The sequence below is a fragment of the Accipiter gentilis genome, chromosome 6 (genome assembly GCF_929443795.1).
Source record: "Accipiter gentilis chromosome 6, bAccGen1.1, whole genome shotgun sequence".
Classification (NCBI taxonomy): domain Eukaryota; kingdom Metazoa; phylum Chordata; class Aves; order Accipitriformes; family Accipitridae; genus Astur; species Astur gentilis.
The window spans coordinates 17,217,087-17,237,149 of record NC_064885.1 but is presented as its reverse complement, the minus strand read 5'-3'; the positions used below and the strand labels follow the sequence as shown (position 1 = coordinate 17,237,149).

The 20,063-nt window shown below is 42.1% G+C and overlaps 1 protein-coding gene and 1 long non-coding RNA gene across 5 annotated transcripts in view; one reads left to right on the top strand and one right to left on the bottom strand.

The window, feature by feature from the left end:
- The window catches only part of MYO7B (myosin VIIB), a 58,435-nt gene extending 40,223 nt beyond the window's left edge, over positions 1-18,212 (bottom strand). For 2 of the 4 annotated variants that reach the window (XM_049801902.1, XM_049801901.1), the window contains exons 1-13: positions 18,080-18,212; positions 11,690-11,732; positions 10,197-10,310; positions 9,413-9,565; positions 7,960-8,144; positions 6,999-7,120; positions 6,170-6,312; positions 5,965-6,078; positions 4,116-4,269; positions 3,084-3,160; positions 2,643-2,762; positions 2,276-2,418; positions 1,172-1,382 (exon numbers count right to left, since the gene is read on the bottom strand). In XM_049801902.1, coding sequence (XP_049657859.1) covers positions 1,172-1,382; positions 2,276-2,418; positions 2,643-2,762; positions 3,084-3,160; positions 4,116-4,269; positions 5,965-6,078; positions 6,170-6,312; positions 6,999-7,120; positions 7,960-8,144; positions 9,413-9,565; positions 10,197-10,310; positions 11,690-11,707 — 1,554 coding nt within the window. In that variant the 5' untranslated portion in view covers positions 11,708-11,732; positions 18,080-18,212. Of the gene's footprint in view, positions 1-1,171; positions 1,383-2,275; positions 2,419-2,642; positions 2,763-3,083; positions 3,161-4,115; positions 4,270-5,964; positions 6,079-6,169; positions 6,313-6,998; positions 7,121-7,959; positions 8,145-9,412; positions 9,566-10,196; positions 10,311-11,689; positions 11,733-18,079 lie in introns of those variants that run through there. The other 2 variants (XM_049801903.1, XM_049801904.1) reach the window with 2 other exon arrangements.
- Positions 9,468-18,782, top strand: LOC126039198 (uncharacterized). Its single transcript, XR_007506251.1, has 4 exons — positions 9,468-9,574; positions 13,125-13,200; positions 16,416-16,512; positions 18,711-18,782. It is a non-coding gene; the product is annotated as an uncharacterized LOC126039198 (long non-coding RNA).
- Positions 18,783-20,063: the final 1,281 nt, after the last annotated feature.

Below are 20,063 nucleotides of genomic sequence, written 5' to 3'. Positions count from 1 at the left end.
TACAACCTCCTTTCAGGCAGTTGTAGGGAGCGATAAGGTCTCCCCTCAGCCTCCTTTTCTCCAGACTAAACAACCCCAGTTGCCTCAGCCGCTGCTCATAAGACCTGTGCTCTAGACCCTTCACCAGCTCTGTTGCCCTTCTCTGGACACGGTCCAGCACCTCAATGTCTTTCCTGTAGTGAGGGGCCCAAAAGTGAACACAGTATTTGAGGTGCAGCCTCACCAATGCCAAGTACAGGGGGATGATCACTTCCCTGCCTCTGCTGGCCATGCTATTTCTGATACAAGCCAGGATGCCATTGGCCTTTCTTGGCCACCTGGGCACACTGCTGGTTCATACTCAGCTGGCTGTTGACCAACACCCCCAGGTCCTTTTCTGCCAGGCAGCTTTCCAGCCACTCTTCCCCAAACCTGGAGTGCTGTGTGGGGTTGTTGTGACCCAAGTGCAGGACCTGGCACTGAGCCTCGTTGACCCTCATACAGCTGGCCTCAGCCCATCGATCCAGCCTGTCCAGATCCCTCTGTAGAGCCTGCCTACCCTCAAGAAAATCAATGCTCCTGCCCAACTTGATGTCCCCTGCAAACTTACTAAGGGTGCACTTGATCCCCTTGTCCAGATCATTGACAAAGATATTAAACAGAAAACCTTCATAAACCCATGCTGACTGGGCCTGATCACCTGGTTGTCCTGTACATGCCACATGATGGCACTCAAGGTGATCTGCTCCATAACCTTCCCCAGCACCAAGGTCAGACTGACAAGCCTGTAGTTCCCCTACAGTTCCTCACAATGGTGACATTGCTCAACTAGGTCTGTCATCCAGGAGAATAAAGAGCAGGCTGCAGCCCAGACCAACAGCAGAACAATACTCAAACAATATACAAATTCAAAGATTTCCTAAGAAGCCCTTATAAAATGATCCAGACTCCTTCCTTCTCTGTCTGGAACAGCTGTAAGAGCTTCAACAGCAAGGTACCAGGAAGAGCACATTCCAGCAGAGAATGAAGCATTTGTATAGTAAGCTAATTTAATAGAAACATCTATGGGGAGAAGACATTGCCTCTCGTAATGTATCCAAAACCCACTTTTGCACTTTTCTCTGTGTAGAACCAAGCGTTATCTGTAAGCTCTGTGCAAAGCCAGGCATTACAAGTGAAACCAGAAATTTACCTTTGGGAACTTGCTCTCTTCATCAATGAGGGAGATGATATTCATAGGCTTGAGCGCGATGACTTCCAGAGCCTGGCGGTTATCAGTGAAGTCAATGTTATTCCAGGCAATGTGCTCCGCAAGGTATTCCTCTTGCTCCAGCTTGAAGACATGGTGCACGAAGAACTGCTGAAGGTGCTCATTGGCGATGTTAATGCAGAGCTGCTCAAAGCTGGTGTGGGACAAGATGGGAACCCATGATCATCATTGGCTAGTGCTGCACTGCTTTGTGGTATTTGTTTATTCTCTGTATTAAATACATATCCAGATATACTACTGCTATATTCCACAGTGTTAATGATCATCACCACTGCATGTTGCCAATCTTAGCAATATAAGGGATGCATCTTCTGCTATGATAAAGGTAAGCAGAAATGAGCCAACTGATGACTGAGTGTTGCTGAGTAAGCAAGGAAAGATCTTGTATGTGTTTCAAGAAACTCTAGAAATAAAGGGGAACATATAACTGTGAAAATAGCTTGACTGTATGAGTGTCTGATGTGTTTTTACTTACACCGGCACTACCACTTCTTACTCCTGAATGCTGCACCTGGTAATTGCTGTGGCGCACTGTGTGTGCCTGTGGAGTGCTCACCACAGTGAGGACCCATGTGGATTGCAACCTTCGGGAACAGCATAAAATAATAGGAGAAAACACAAAAGATAGACAATGGGCTGAACATATCCTAGACCATGTTCCAAAAGTCAGTGAGGAATATTATCATGTTGTAAGCAAGCAAGATGCATCACTTGAAATGGATTGGAAAAGACTGCAGAATATGTGCTGATGTTTTGTGGAGTACTATTGATATGGTACCATACAACAGCAGCAATGGCTGCACCAAAATGAAGGTTGGGGCAGGAGGCAGAAACATCACCAAGACTGTAGAAAAATGGAACCTGTGCGTGATCATCATTGGGAAAATTCAGTGATGAAAATTTCACTGCTTTTCTAAGAATCAAGATGATAATGAAAAAGTGTGTGTCTGTTTGTTTTTTCATTTTTTTCTTTTTATACCAGCTGCTTTTCTGCTTCCCAGTGGAAATGAATCTAGACCCTCCTACCTGTTGTTGCTAAAGTTTTCAAACCCAAAAATGTCCAACAGCCCAATGGACTGACGACTGTCTTTAGGCTTCTGAGAAGTTGGGTTGAAAATGGCTGAGTTGATCTTGTTCACGATCCACAGGAAAATCCGTCCATATATACCCTAAGAAAAAATTAAAGAGGAATTAGAGCCCATCATTACAGCCTTTAGATATAGCTTACTGCTTGCTATCATGCTGCTAAAGTACTGTCAAACTGTGCCTGAAACCTACGAGGGACCAGAGCCCTCTAGGTGAATGTTTGCCGCATAAGGCTACTCAACCAGTAAGACAGACAGCTCTGAAAGGATCCCCAATCTTTAAACAGAGAAGATGTATGCACCAGTACCTTCACAAAGGCATCCCTCCCATCTGCAGCTTGAACTATGTTCAGAGGCCTGGACACACTTTCTCCTCGAACAATGATGGAGAGGTTTGTGAGGCTGTTCTGGAGTTCACTGGAGTCCACCTGGAAGAACAGTTATGGCAACCTGGTTGTTCCAGGTGGATAAAGGAGATCTAGCAATGTCTGTCTCAGCAAGAGGGCCATGACAAACTGGCTGTCCAGCAGCATTCACTGGTGGCCTGATGTCCCAGTTAAAGATCTCCTAGCTCAGAGAGTCATCTGCAACAGTATCACTTGAGTGTCAGCAGGAAGAAGGGGACATGCCTGTTGTATGTGTATCCATACATAAATACTCCACAGGGACATTCTTTGTCAGTGTGCTCAGGGAGATGAAGGGTGAAGGGTGAAGGAGAGAACTAGTAGGAGAAGATGAGAGTCCATTACCTCAAGCAATTTGGTTGCGATTGAAAAGTGTGGTGAGTCCATCACATCAGAACAGTCCAAGTTGTCATACACGGCCGCTACAATGAGGAAACAGTCAATCTCAGGGTGAATCATTTCTGCTACAGTGGGGTCTGTGCTGTTATTGCAGCCATATTTCTGTAACCCTGTAGCTCTGGGAATGTGGCAAGGCAGTAAGTTCTCTTTTGAAATTCCTGGGTTTGATGATTTTACTAAGGAGGGTCCTGATTTCACCCAAGGATCCTGGGATGTATGGGGCCCTCACAAATCCAGAACATCAGGCTAAAAATAGCAACAAAACTGACAAGGTTATTCATTTTAAATAGTAGCTATTGGGAATCTGGGAAAGTGGTATCTGACTTAAGAAAATGTGTTTCTGAAAATGTTTCTTTCTGTGTATCTGGCTTGTGGGAAATTTAGACAACAAAAGGGATTGAGAGAAATCCCTCATTTTAGCAGCCAGCATTCTCCAAAGAATCAAGCTGGCATCACTGTATTGGGCCCTCTGTATCACAAAGTGAGGAGGAGTTCTTTGCTAAAAAGTGAGAGCTTCTGGCATCCTGCTGGTGGGTGTCTCATACCATACCTGTGCCATAACAGAAGTGCCCTTACACAGGTGAGTGTTCACCAGACTTAGCCAGGAGAATGACTTCTATCATTTCCACAGAAAACGTCACTCAGCTCCTACCTGTGTCCTCTGGCTTGCGTAGCACAACAATCAGCAAATTTAACATGGCATATTATCTGTTGTTTCAGTTTGTGTGATAAGGGCCTATTTATAACCATGGAAACCTGACGGCATGACAAAATAATAGTAAGATGATGTTTTTCAAAAGACTAGGCAGTAGAGTCACAAATCAGAATTTCATGGTGCTTATCTGCCTGCCCTTCCAACCCTGTTCATCTGTTTATACAGGGCAGAGCAGCACAACCTAATCCATACAGATGGAAGCAGGCAGCACCTTTAGGCCTTTACTATCAAGTCTGAGGAAAGGCAGACAATGCTGAGTTTACCTTCGAACTCTACATTCCCTAGGTGCAGGATTGCAGCCAGCAGTTTGCTGATGTCCCAGTGCTCAGAATCTGAGAACATGAGGATCTTCATAGCCGAGCGGATGTGGGCATAATCCTTTGCATCATTCCGGCTGTCACAGGACATGCAGTTGCCCTGCAAAACACCACACCCACAGGTAAGGAAAATCCTCCCGGTACTTGTACAAGGAAGAAAGGACCTGCAGGCTGGCAAACCCTTGTACACAATGTGGATACCCTGTGAGCCACTTGCCACAAGACAAAAGGTAAAAACCTATTTAGACTTTCTGTATGCTTTTCCCATGGCTGTTTCTTCCCTCATCTCCACTCTCAAGAAGAACCCATTAGCAGAGGGCTAAATAATGCATTTTTCCAGGGCTAGACTGAATACTGGAGAAGCCAAAAGGAAAAGCTGAGGGGAAGGCTGCTCTGGAACATAGAAGGACAAAAAAGATTGACAAGGTTACCTACACTTACAAGGCCATGTCTGTTTCTTTGGTTTCCTCTCTCTGCCTTGTCAGTGGACAATTAAGAGCCCTAATCCCAAACCAAAGCAAGTAGGACTGGATCAGTACTAGAAGGCAAATCTCAAAATAAGAATATTAGGTTCTAGTGGAAGACAGATGGAAGCATCCAAGGCAGCATCAGAGGAACTCTCAACAAAGCCTGCACAGTAAGTCCTAGGATGCTGCTCTTGATAGAAACTATTTTCAGCCCTAATGGAGATGGGAAAATGTGTTTTTTTTTTCTAATCCTTGTTATTACCAACAATATAGTGTGATGATAAAAAAAATTAAGTATTCCTAGACATTTCAGTTTACAGCATGTAAACATGTCAGCTTGTGCCAACAGCTGACCTGAACAAAACCATGGATGTGTTCTCCTTTAATCTAATCCTCCTATCTCTGTATTATACTGCCCTACTCCTGACCCAGGGAACATCAGACCTTTTTATGGAATGGCCAATGTGTGAATTGCAGTCATCAGCTCTTGCTGCAAGATCATTGCTATTTTGAAAACATTAAATTTGAAAACATCTCCAGCAACTTTAATTGCTTTGCTTTTGAGACTCCAAAAAAAGCTTTATAGGCTTGATTTAATTTCCTCTGAAACTAGATACCCAGCTCCCATTAACTTCAGCAGAGGCAGGACTTAGCCCCATTTTCTCCATAGCTGTAGAACAGCCCAAATCAAACCAGCTGACATATTTAATATGAGGTATCTGCACAGCCTAAAGAACAGGATATTCACAAAGGCTTTCATGCCCTAAACCAACCAATTAACTATTTTCAAAAATCTCACCTATGAACATACCACTCTTGCCACAATAACAACATAAACCCACACAGGGACATTAACATCAGCTGTTGGGGAGGTTAGATTGAATGCCAGCTTCCTGCATTATGTATATAAGGTTAATCAGATATAAGGACTAGGATTCTTGGCACTGTTTCTGCTTATTCATTTCCCCTAAGGTATACATACCTGATTAGTATTCTCCCTGGCATGAGAACCCTTGCATTCATCTGAAATCTGAGAGCCTGTGAAAGCAGGGGTTATTTCCCACCTACTTTAAGACGTCCTTTATGTTTCTTAAGTCTGACTTCGATAGATAGCTTTGAACAGCCACAAGCTGCCTCCCACTGGCAGACATTACAATAAGTCTTTGAAACTGAGGCTAACAGCACTTTTGATGTTACTGCTTCTGGTACACTAAGGAAAGGACTGTTCATATTTGGTAACTACCCATCTGCAGCTCCGATTGATTGTAATCACTCGCTGAGAGATCAAAAGGCACAGGGATAATGGAGAAGAAAGCAGAGACTATTACCATTGTGAGATAAGTGTACTCTGAAGCAGTGCCCAGATTCAGCATCTTTTTCTGCTCTGTATTCATCCCCATTAGCATGCAGTAGAAGATGTGATAGTTCCTCTCCTCTGGAGCCTAAAAGAAAGAAATAGGCCAATGGACAACCTTGTCAGCATAAGCTTGTAACACAGGAGCAGGCAAAATGTACATCTGCCAGTGCCCTCACCTGCCGGCAAACCCGGGACTTCTCCAGGAGAAACTGTTCTATCCGGGCTCCTTCTATTACACCGTTGTGGTTGAAGTGAATATCAATGTATTTCCCAAAGCGGCTTGAATTGTCATTTCGAATTGTCTTGGCATTTCCAAAAGCTGATGGGCAGGGGACAGAGACAGTATATGGATTATTGCAGTTAATGAACATCAGGTCTATTTTTATGCCCTTCCTTTTTTGCTGCTGGTATTTTACATGTTGTGTTCCAAATGACAGTGCTGATAAGCCCTGAACAATGTCTGGTCTCAGACTGCCTCCTAAAGAGAGAGACAGGGATACTGTGTATCCTGATAATTGGGTCCTAAAAGACATATTCAAATGATCCAAACATATCCTATATCTGGCCAGCCAACAGAGCTGGGCAATTCTAAAGACCTCCAGAAGGACTTCCTGGGAACACACTTGATCCCTCTACAGAGAAAGATGGGTGTCTCAGGGAGCTCCCCTATAGAAACATCCACACTTGGCCAGTCACTTTGCCACTATCTAGTGTGAATGTTAAACCAGGGGTCTTTACCTTGGGGTCTGCATTCCCAAGGACTCTTGTTCTCCTGGCAGTTCCAGGTTACATACTATAGTGGCACCTCCTCCTACAGCGTGGGAGATGCTTCATGGAGACATGGCAGAAAAGTATAGAGCACTTCTACCCTGCATCACCAGTGTTTCAGGGGTTTTAGCAGTTATGCAAATACAATGGTTCAAAGATCTGTTTCTGAATTTTTGTCCTGATACAAAAATCCTGAGATAAAGGTGGTAAATCAGGCATGTTTGCTAAATAACGCACCTTCTAGAATGGGGTTGGCCTCTAGGATTTGCTGCTCTATCCAGGAATGCTGGCCACTGACAGCTGCCAAAAACTGTAGTATTAGCTTTGTGCTTTCAGTCTTCCCAGCTCCAGATTCTCCACTGCAGTAAGAAACAAGACCATGACAGGCTTCCTTTCTTCTTTTTTGGCAAAATGGCAGACCAAGTTTAAAAAAAAAATAATCCCACTTATATTAACCCTGTGAGGGCAGATCAGACTGTCTTTCATGGAGGGCTGGAGAATTTGTCTTTCATCATCTTATCTGCTAAAATTTAAGTTGTCTTCTAGACTTAGGCTGAGGACTAAATTCTCCCACTGATTAAAAACAAGCAAATCCATGGAAGATATTCTATACCAGTGCAAATTAAATGACCACTTGCTTTTATCCTTTAACACATTACCAGATTTTCAATGCTAGTCTTAGCAGATCAGTTGAATTGCCTCAGCTATAATTAGATATTATTGCAATGAGACTATCTGATTCTTCACACTGATGATTAACAGAAAATGGATACATGTTATGTGTTTATAGGATGAAGAAAGCTTCCCTCCACCTTCAGGTTAGCAGAGGTTGTTTCTCTCCAGGAAATCTCTATTCTCAGAAAATACATGTAATGTAATTATCATGTCCCCATGGTAAAACATAGCCTTACATCACACAGGCTCATATTTTATGTTTCTATATGTAGTGACCATGTGCAGAATGTATCACCACATTCAAAGATTCTGGGGGAAAACAACGGACTTCCGAAATCCCTTGCTTACATTCTAACTTTTGCAGCCCTAACTGAAAAGGAAGTAGCAGGGGAGAAAATATTTCCTTCCTGTTGTCTCTAGTCTTATCTGTGCCCTTCCATTTGGAAGGTCTCTCGGATCCAGAAAGGTGCCTCAAAAACATGCCAGACTTGGTTTCTGCTACTTGTCCTCTGAGTCCAGTCACCTGATCACACAGCACTGGTCCCTCTTATTCCTCTTCATATTGAAATAACAGTTGTCTGCAATGGCGAAGACATGAGGTGGTAGCTCTCCAATCCTCTTGTTAAAGTACAGTCTGATCTGATCGACTGTGTAGAGGGGCAGCAGCTGGTATGGATTCACTGCTACCAAGATTGATCCTGTGTAAGTCTGGAAAACATTTATGAGTGTTACCTCTAGCAGCAAACCTGCAAACAAGAATACAACCAAAGCCACTTACAGTATAAATCTAAACAGAGGCAGGTGGGAAGCCTGGGAGATCCACAGCAGCACTTAGGTGAGGCTGAGCCTGGTTCCTCGCTGTAAGCTGCTATTAAATATCCCAGGATGTGAAGGTTTTTGTAAAAGGAAGAATGCTAGCTACAATCTCCTTGCCAAATCACAGCTCAGTTCACTGTCTCAAGCTAAAGCACAAGAAAGTCCAATTTGACCTGGCAGTTTTGTGTGTTATCATATGCTGTTTTATAGTGTTTTGTTAAGCTGCTTTTTTGGTCTAGTGCAGATGTAGCTGAACTTTGCTAATGGGCAAAGTTATGGTTGTGTCATTCATGCAGTCATTTAGTAACATTTGTAAACAACAGCACCATTGAAATGGAGGCTGTTGAAGGCTGTAGAAATGCAAGGCAATAATATTGTTCAAGAACTTCTATATAAGACACCTGCAGACTGCTAGTGTCTAATATAACAGGTCTATACACACATCTTGGTAGTTATAACTGCAGCATCTATAAAATCAGTCCTTGTTTACACTAAACATCACCACATCTGTGTTGTAAGAGGCAGTGTATATAGTCCTATACACCAGTCCTATAGTATATATAATATGGGAGGCAAAGCATGGAAAAACCTGAATGTTATTATCATATTACAAACTGGGAACTAAGGAACAAAGAAGCTAAAAATGCCAAATTGCTCAGTCACAGATAAAACTTGTAATGGACAAGAAATGAAACCAGGTGTCCTAAATATCCAGATTTATTCTTTATCTATTTTATTACATCAAAATCAAGTAAATATTGACTTGGACTGGAGGATAATCCAAATCATGTCACTGTGTTCTAGTTAGATTGATCTGGGTCACAGCTGCATGTAATAGCAGCACTAAGTTGTAACATGGGCTGGATTTAGCTAACTGTCAGTCACTGGTGGAAATGATCACTCTAGGAGAAAGTAAGCAGGGTCACTACCTATGCATATCTCTGTGATTTCAGAGACTGCTATTAGCTCTCTTCTTCACAGCCAAAGTACTTGAATGAAAGAAGAGAAAAAATACATTGTGTCTCCCTGGCACCCTCAATCAGTAAAGGAAGCAGACAGCCCCATAAGTGAAAGGCTTGCAGGCTGCTCAGGTGGCTCCACTAAATGTGTAGTAGACATTGTTCCTGGAAAGTACTATGCCTGGTGACCTTGGCACTCACATAGATTTTGTGCTCCTGGTGGCGGATGAGGAGGTTGTGCACCATGCCTGCTTCATGGAGATCCCCAAGGCAGATCATGTCTTCCACACCCTGGACAGAAGAGGGGTGCATCAGTCGCACCATGTGCATGTTCCGAGCCGTGATCCAGTGTTCCTGAAAAAGGTAAGGCATCAGCTTTAATGTGTTATGCTGTTGCCCAGAGGAAACCAAAGGAGAGCCATGTTAGACCAGAGCGAGCTTTAGTATAATCGATGCTCAAAGTAGCATATTCTAACAAACAGTTGACTAAGCTACAGAAATTAACTGGTTTGCTGCTCCCCAGGACCAGATGATTTAAAACAGTGGATGAAGCCTTTCAGGTGGGTCCTGGACATCGCCAAATTTAGCATTGTTCAGAGTGCAGCTCTGCCAGGTCATCACAGCCACAACATTGTATGAGGTAGGGATGAAACCCCAACTGGCTTCACTGGGAACATGATTTCACCTAAGGCTCCACCAGATTTAGGGACTGGAGCCTGTCCATTTCCTTTCCTTAACTAAGTAGATACAACCTCTAGCTGAGGGAGCTCTGAGACTTCATAGTGCTGGGACCTGGAGATACTAGGGTATCACCCTATACTTGCTTATTTTTATATTCTTTCTTTCAGTATATCCTACCAGACATTATCAAAGTCAGACCATTTCACTAGATGGAGCTTTGATCTGACCCAACAGGGCCATACTTTTGTACTTTGTGGTTTTAAATTTTATGTTCATCTTTAGAGAAAGTTATAGTGTATCCCACCTTGCCTTCATCATCCTCCAGCAAGATCCGTCCTGAGTCAGAGTCCTTCACAACTGCCCCGATGGGGACATTAAATTCACTGTTTAGCTGAGTGTCCAGCCACACATGATCACCCTGGGCAGAAGAAAAGATATCGTCAAGTACAGTGACATACTTGATGCCATGTAGCCTACAGGCATACATCTCTTGGTCTTAATTTTTTAGTGATTTGATTTCTTTAGCAGTGTTTAACTGGGTAAGTTCTTACTGCTCACAGGCAGTACAGTCTAACGGTTATAGTATTGGGACCTCTGAGTTCTGCTCCCAGTTCCACAGCTGACCTGGAAAATTACTTTGGACAAGTCATCAAACCCAGCTATCTCACAAGAAGAAATGAGGCAGCACCTTTTACAAGGACAGCAATTACTCAGATCCACTACCTCCCACAGATCAGTGGGAGGGCACAGTGAAGGCTGGTAAAGTGCCCTGGCAGCCTCACATTAGCTATGGTATTCTTTCAGAAGAGATGCTTGAAAACACAGTCATTACCAGGAAAAAGAAAAATAAACAAACAGATGTACAGACTAGGTGCCTGGAAATGTAGAGGGCTCTGTTCCAAGAGTTTTCAGATATACTTTCTGCTATAGCTAAAATCACGTAGAAATGTTAAGTGCATACATGATCTCTCATTGGAAAAAAAAAAAGCATTCTTTATTCAGCCCAGCTCTTCTATTCACATTTGTAGAGGCATGGCAATATGCTGCCTCTCTGCAGAGCAAGCAAGCAAGAACTGCTCTGCTGTCAGTGGAGCTCACTCTGTGAGCTACAGCTGCCCTGTCCTAGGAATGAACAGCAACTTGGTGTTGCCTGTGCTACTGTCTTGGTTATACTTCCCTACTCCAAGCCCCCAGGAATACCTTCTCTTGCTCCAGGCACTAATACAGATGCAAACAGAAAGCTTTACTGTAATGGCTGGAATGAAAACTGAACAAAGCTCAGATCTGTGGGTCAGATCTTCAATGGGTGTGAACTGGCTTTCTAGCTGAGTGTCTTGTCATATACAATTTTTGTTACATACTCCAGCATTTACTGTCAAAGTTTCAAGGTTTTTACTGAAATATTATTTGGTTTTCCTCTCAAAATACTTTATGGGCTTACACTTAAAACCAAACAACTGTAGTGTAAAGCATCTATAAGCATTGCACAAGGTTATGAGGAATATTACAGGCTAACAGCTCTTGTTTGCACTGAATAAAACTCCAGATGTAATCTGTGCAGTTTCAGTGCCACACCTTGTGACAGAGGTCACCAGCTCAGCATGAGCACAGCCAGGCTAGGCAAGACACCTCTGCATCTCTAGACTAGATTGATATTATTTTATTGGTATGATTTTATACCTTGTTCATACTGGGTGATTGCTACTTTCTTTTTGAGTTGAACCATGATGTTAAGGTAATTTTCTCCTCTTTCGGCCGCAGGCTAATCAGTAAATCACACCAAAGAATAGGACTTACCTTTCTGAAAACGACCATTATGTTTCAGATCACTGTATGTAACCTGCAGTGCCAAGAAGAACATAACATTAGGCCAGAGAAGGGCTCAGGCTTTGATCAGAACAGACAGTGGGGTTTCCTTGAGATGTTTCCATGTAAAAAATAACAGAAAAATGCCTTAAAATAATTCTGCTTATGGATTTTGTTAAAGCAGAAGAGATGTAGAAACAAGGAAACCACCTACCCAAAGCAAAGAACCTGCAGCACTGGGGTGGTGGTCTGCTCTGAGTTCTACCACATAACCCTGGAGATGCTCTCAACCCTGAAGAGGTCACTGTGCACATTTTCATACTGAATAGTTCCCTCAATCAAATGCTAGGCACATTTATTGGCTGAATTTCAAGTTTGGCTCACAAATAAAAAGACCCCACAATGCTATGTAATTTGATGCACAATAGTTACCTTTGGCACACCCATTAACCCACCAGTTCAGTTCCTATGAGTGGCTAGCCCAGTGACACAAACTCATACTTTCCTGAGCTGCTTAGCTCCCTCAGACCCTCACAGCTTGAACCTACTACTGTAGAGAAACTGAGGTTTAGAGTTCGCCTTCCTTGGCTGGAATAGGAGGGGTTGCAAAGAAGGCATGAGCTGGAAAATAAGGAACTGGAGGGAACCACAATAAAATTAGGAGCTCACTATCAAGAACACAACAGTGAAAAGACTGGTGGCCAGAATTCTACACCAGTGCTTTGATTAAAGTCTGATGCTGTTTAGGCTGCGATCCTTGGAACAACCAAGGAACCAAAGTCTTCAGAAGCTGCTTCCTGTCCCATAGGCTACTGCAGCTGAATTTTGGGAGTGATTCCAGGACTAGGTGTGACTTGCCGGCTCCCACTCTTGCTACAGCAGGAAGGCTGCTATATGTGTTTTACTGTGTGCAGGAAATCACGGGCAAAGACTCTTTGCTAAGTTCTCTTTAAATGTTTCCAGAGTTCCAGACAGGATTTTTTACCTGTTATCTCTTCCTACTAGCAGGAGTGATCCATGCATGCTAGGGCTGTTGAGTAACCTGGGATTCAGTAGCTTCTGTGTGCAGCAGACATCAATTATTAGCCCAGGTCTCCACAGCCTCATATTCACAAACTCCTCACAGCTGTGTGACCCATTCTGCTCCCTCCATTCCTCTAAAGGATCTCTCCCTCTACCCATTGTTTCAGCACACCCAGAGAAAAGGCTCAGTTCAGAGTTGATAACAAGAATGAAGTGCTTGCAATAAGCAAAACGCTTCATAAAATGCTAACCTTGGACCAAAAATTAATTCTATTTTTACCCTTTAATGATCTATTATTAATAATGTTTTCTTAGCATTTTATCTCAAACACATTTTACAACTTGTGTTCAATGAGGACATATCAAACCATCTGCATCCCTTCTGCACGTTCCTGTTTGACAGCACACTGCTTGGAAACCACTTTACAAGATGAGTGGACACTACAGGACCAGAAAATAATCTTTGGCACTTATTCCAGGTAAGTCCATGATCTCTCGGAACATGCCCCATGAAGAAGAGAGACACCTGTTCTGGTTTTATCTTGACATTCAAATCTACATTTCTTGTTGTCTAATAGCCTTTTGAGAAGTTATTTTATTCTGGCCCTAAATTGTGCTTGCCTCAGTTTTGGATAGGTTCTCTAGAAACTTTGAGCAAAACAAGAAAACTAGAAATTAACTGATTTGGAAGCTCTATTTTCTACCTGTGCTATACAGATAATGATCAAAATCCCAGTTTGCAGTACCATTAATATTAGTGATTAATGGGATACTTCATCAATAATTTCACTGAAATCCTTGAGATTTCTTCTATCATGTGTAAAGGCTTTAAAATCTTATTTTTAAAATGTTTGATAACTATTTAGAATTCTGTGTAATATGTATAGTATATATTTTTGAGAGATACCCAAATTTCATTACTTTTCTTATTGAATCTTTTAAATCATTTTATGATTTATCTTCATTTTATGGCGGAGCTATACAAGTTTCTGAGGTTTAGAACTTTGCAACTAAATTATCAGAAAAGTCTTTCAAGTCACCACTTTCTTTTTGGAAATTCATGCTCTTGAAAAATGAAGATTACCATTAAAAAACCCTCAAGGTGAAGTTCAGGGTTACTGTTGTTTTCTCCCTCTTGTTTTAATAAACTTCAATGTTAAAAGAAAAATTGCAGTGAGAGAATTAGGGCTCATTTTATCACTTGCTTTCCTATAGTTGCCCCCTTTTTTTACTTATGTTGTTTGGGAAGGTATAAATATCTTCCAAAAATCATGGTCTTATTTAAAATCGATGGCTGCATAAACAACCTTTTCTTCAGACTAAACGGAAGGAGCAATTATACTCCTGTATGCAAGATACCGCCACTGTTGTGGGTTACACCAATGTCTTATCCATAAGGAGGGCGATTGGGGTAGCAAAATGGAAAGTAGGAAGTGCTTGACAAGCTACATGATCTTTGTGCCCTATGTGTGGCTATAACAGGCTATACAGGAGTGTGGATTGAACAGAGTTTACAAGCAAGCCCAGAATGACTTACCACTTTAAAGTTATCATAAGATATGCTGAAAATAGCTAATTATCAAAATTACAAAATGTATTGTGATCCCAAAGTGAAAAATAAACAGAAACTTCAAGAGATGGCGGACTGCTGATGTAGAAGTCCAATGCTAACACATTTTAAAGCAGAAATTTTAAATGTAATTTTCACATTGGTGACCCAATAACAAGAAGAGAAGTGGAATGTCATGCTTAATAACAAAAGCTGGCACATGAAGGAACTGCAAGGGCTGTGTCCCCAACACAACACGGTCTGACTATATTAAGAACTGATTTTCCCTGTGAGACTAGGGCAACCTCCAGAGCTCATCTGTAACTAAGACAATTGTCAATTTTGTAGCACAACATCTATGAAAACTTAGCAATGCAACATGCACCTGTTCTTTTTCTGGCTACTTGGTTTTTTTCCTGTTGTTTTCTTACACTCTCTCAAAAAGGAACTTCTGTCTTTCATAATCAGTTATTCTTAGGGTGAAGTCCTCATGTTCTTATTCAGGACTCAGGAACTGGGTCTGCGTATTAACTTCAACAATGTGATGACCTGTTACTATGAGCGATGCAAGGTGGTACAAAAGCATGGTACATAGCAAACAAAGGCCAAAGATGGGCCATGGTCAGCCACAGTGGCTCACAACTGACAGGTACTTTCTCACCTGCGCCAGAAACCAGAATACTGCAACAGAGCAGAAATGTCTACCCAGAACAAAGAGGGAGTGGTACATGCAAACACAAAGCACGGCAATACTAGGTCACATCAAAGGTATAGCTAGCTCCAGATCCACTCTATGATAGCAGCCAAGAATGGACATCTAGGGAGGAGATCCCACATAATCCTGGGATACACAGTTTCAACATTTAAAATGCTTATTCCCAGTTAAGTCATAAGTGGCCAACCACCCACCTGCTTGAATGGCTGCCTTCTGACAATGCCTGGCTCGCTCTGTTGCTTTTCTTTCCAAAGTAATGCAGCACCATAAACCAAATTGCACCCCACAGGATGGGAAATGACCTCTCCAGAAGAAATCTTCACTGTCTGGCTTCTGCACCCAGTTCCCTCTTTTTCATAAGCATTGGAGTAAGAAGGAAAAGGAAGGTGAAATGGGCACCGGTGCTATTAAGGGATCCCTCACCAAGTGCCAGTTCCCTCCTGCACAAAGGAGGAAATGACTGAAGCATGGTTATTTATTACAGGACTTTGCTCCCAGTTCCGCATATATGTCATTTCCATGTCAGGTGTTCCAGTAAGCAGGGAGGCTAATTCTTGCCTGGGTGAACCTTAAACTACAATCTCTCCACTGTGCCTGAATCCCTTCAGGTTTCTGGAAAGCACTCCCAGAAGAAAACCCTTTAGCATCTGGTCTTACGCTGCTCCAACACCACTGACTTCTCTGGGATTCTCTTGGAGTCACCCTGCTAGATAAGAGGAAAATCAGGCCCTTATCTCTCATCTCTCCCCTTGGTTTTGCACAGCTCTTTCTGCAAGGTCAGAAAATGCCCATCAGCCTTTGTCCTGTTTGGAGTGTTTCACAGTACCTAGAGCTCAAAGCAAAATAAACTCATGACACTTAACTGAAATTGATACACACACGTATATAAAGGGACAAAACTTCCTGGTTTTGTTATCATTAATTTATCTCCCAGCAAACACTCTGTCCCCGTGTTCCAGTATCTAGGTGCATGTTAACTCCCTATGTGCCTGACTCTCTCTTTCCAAATTAGGACAGGATGGCCAAGAGCTTCCCTCTTTCTGGTCGCTCCACATGTAATCTCTGTAATCCTGTGTCCTTCTTGCATATCCTGTTGAATTCCAGCACTAGAGGTGATGTATGGGAAAGAAACGGAAGTGTAACGTACCTGTACAGAGGCAGATACAGGGTTTCTCTATCCAGAGCAAGGACCCAGGAGTCAGGCACATTTCAACCCTAATGGTGAGCCCAAACCGTGAAGACAAGATTTTTTCCATGCACCTTAACCCAACTGTATAACCTTCCTCCAGGGCACCGTACACAACAGGTGGCTTGCCTCACTACACACTATGCTGTATGCCCTTTATTAAACATGCAAATGAAAATGTGCAATAATTGTGAACATGAGCTAACACACCTAATACCTTAATTCTTATTTTCTTGTTTCCTAGGTTCAGTGTAGCTGCATGATAGGAAGGACAACAAAAAGCCTCCATGTCAGAGACAGATTCTTGGGGCTCCTGCTGTAGTCCCATATCCAAATCAGAGGTAATCATTCAAGCATAGCAATAAATAGTTGGGAGTAATGTGAGTTTAACCACATTACGTATTTGTGGTTTAATATTAGCCTCCTTACCTGAGAGTTTTGTTTAAGTTTTATAGCAGAAATGAAGCTACAAGTGCAGAAATAGAGCACAGGCCCTTCAGGGCTCAGAGACTTTTAGAGAAATGCAGGAAACCGCAAAGCAGAGAGGAGACCTTTCTTAACGTTTCTAATTGTGCAAATAATTCTTATTCAAGGATTTTTCCTCAAAGTAATTCTTTAGCAGATTTATTCGTTATACAACAATTTTTAGAAGAAGTCTGTATGCTGTATGTGATTAACAAAATTTCAGTACTGATGTTATTAGACGAAGGTCAAATATTGGCAAATAAATCAAAGTACATACTTTTATACTACCAAGACAGGTATCTAAACCCAAAACTTTTCGTGTAATTAGACTACAGGGAAAAAACTGCCATGCATATTTCTTCAGCAAATGAAACATACCTGCTGAAATTCCAAATGGTGTGTGTTTTGGGGCAGAGAATCTCATTTTAAAAATATATACATTTTTAACACTTGTGCCCAAGACGCAGTGAGCGTGCTATTTCAGAAAGAAGTACAGTATTTCTGCCCTAGTACAGTATATAAACTGTATGAGATGGAAACATAGGGAACTCAAGATAGTCTGAAAGAAAACCACAACTCATTGGATGGCTGAAATACATATTGGAAGGAAGATGGATTTCCACAGTTAAGTCTAGACATACTCAAGAGCCAGAAAACATAAGCTGAAGGAGTAGAGACTTGATATATGAAGTGGAAGCAGCCTAGATGCTTTGTAAAGCACATGTACCTAATGACAGATGAGCAGGTGCCTTGCTAAAGGCTTCTTCAGAGAACTGCCTGTGAGTGAATAGGAGTAGCTCAGGTTTGGGATGTCACTGAGCTGTGCAAATGGGGAAAGACAGGAGCTTGCCAGGGGTGAGCAACTCTGTGTACTGCTGAAGACAGAGTTTAGTGAGGGACTATGTGGGGTATAGACACATTTGTAGTTGTAATTAGGGGTAATTTGTAGTATGGTCTATGCTGATGAATAATACACTGAGAAAAGCAACAAATTAAAATTGGAAAATCCCTGGTGAATTTAGTCCTGCTGTTGTTAAGAGCAACAGCTCTGACCGGGTAGACATGTGTTAACAAAACTGCCTCTTCCTGACAGCTTCCTAATTAAGAGATTGATGTCAGGATCAAAAGGGTTTAATTTGCACATGGCACTACCTCTCACATTTCCTCTCCAGCTAAATCAAAGTGGCCTTGTCATTTCTGCATCACCGAGTCCTAGATGCAAAGCATTATTTTATGTTAAACTAGGTTTTTTTCTGAGGTTTCTGAAGGGCGGTGGTTTGGATATAACAACTTGTCTTTTAAACTGTTCATTCAGAAGCCCTCCTGTCTACGCTAACCTCCTTCCATTCCTCTAAGCAGATTTGTAGCTTTAAGTCACTGATGTCTGTTAACTCTGAAAGGCGCACTGCAGGGAACAAAGCAAACTAAATAAGAAGTACATACCAGTAAAGGATTTCCAAGTGCATCCCTTGGTTGTCTTGAGCATTCTGTCCCTCAGGGAAAGGCTTATTTCATTCCAGCCAGTTCATGATGTTGTAAAGAGAGGGAGACTGGTGGGGCTCTGGTATCTGTGTCATTACACACCTTCACACACACCAAATGGGCACTGCTTACTCTGCTTGCTAGAAGGCAGGTCATTCTCCCCCACTGTGCAATCCCATTATGGTCTAAGTGTCACTCCATCCTTCCTTTTGGGATGCAGCCAAGATGGTATTACAAGAGTATATTACAGGCTGGTAAGTGCCAAGTTCTGGCTTATGAGGGTCAAAGACATGCGCATGCAAGCATGCATGCTAGTGTGCATGCTAGTGCGCACGCTAGTGCACGCACACACGTTACCTGCAGAATAGGTGTCAGAATTGATGCCCAATTATTCAGCATTGCTGAGGTGAAGCTGCTTAAGACACAGGTGCACCCTCTCTTGTGTGGTGTATATGGCATGTCATGACACTAGGCTCAGTGTTAGGAGGCTTTGTTTCAGAAGGATTGGAATTCATAACTGTTAGGAAGGAACCTCTATGCCTCCTTCCATTTTCAGTAAATGCAGAAATTCTCTATTCTCTCATCAATGCAGCCTCAGCACAGCTGGAATTTGGGACAGTGGCTTGCCATCACTGCAAAACATGACACATATATATAAATGACTAATTTCCAAGGAAGGCTATTGTCATACTCTGATCCTGCTTGGAACTTTAGTATGTGATAGACTTATTTGTTTTCTGGGCACTTTGGTACAAGTTCCAGGTACCTTGGTAAACAATATTCAATCTTTTTTTTTGTTAGTTTCTATTTATGTTTCCCCTTGTCCATTATTTTCTGTTACATTACTCCCAACTTGTTATTTCCTACCTTAGTGCTTTGTCTGCAGGGAACTTTAATTGTTGTGTTGTAATGGGTCACGTTAAAGTTGTCATACTGCCTTCTATTTAGTCAGTTGTAGAAAACCATTACATTGCTTTACAAAAATCACATAAGTGAAACAATGGGAGCCTCCCATCACATACTGGCACATGGGCCTGCTCCTTTGAGAAAAGATGTAGGTGAAACCACACAGTGCAAAGAGCTAAAAGCAGTAAAAGTCATATAGGAGTGGGAAAAAAGGATGTGATAACCATTAAGAGCATGGTCCTGAGGATCACTAAGGGACCTTTGGGCCTATGTGGAAAAGACCTATAGAGCTGTAAACAGAGACATCATTCTCTATATGTTTTATGTATGCTGCTCTCAGGTGGGGGAAAAAACGGTTTTCTGCAATTTTGCTAAGAATGTAGGATTGTATCCAACAAACATCTGGCTCTGCTGCCAGCTTCTCCTAAGTGAAACACAGTAGAAGATGTTGAGTACTGACTCAGTTCAGAGTTCAGCTGTTTTAACACTGTACACTGAACTCCCTGCATTAAAACTGTGCTTGCTGCTGGAGTGTGTTAGTTTATAATGGCTTAACCTCTCTGCCATCCATTCTAAAGTGCCTCTAGCACAAGAAGAAATACTGACTCATTTTGACCAGAGTTCTCAACTTACTAAATTTTGATGTCCCTGAACAAGAGTGTAGCATGTAGGATTATAAAAATCACTGTTGTTTAGAAATATCCCAAATGACACTGTCTCAATAGTTTTCTATTTGTCACACATCAACCTGTACCCTCTTAGAAAATGAAGATGTTTTGTTTGCCACAGAAAAAAAGAGGCAGACCAGCACCATATGCTTTCCATTTTAAAATGATGCATCAATGACAGAAGTCATCCCTAGTAATCCTCTGCTGACGTATCATAGGTGTGCCAAATAATTGAATAATGCAACTGCTCAGAGGATAGAGGTTACTAAAACAGAATATAACAATTCCTGAGAAAGACAGGGGTTGTTCTGCCCCTGTGTTTACTCCAGAAGTCAGCAATTACAGGGGAGTTCAGGACTAGCTTTCAGTCG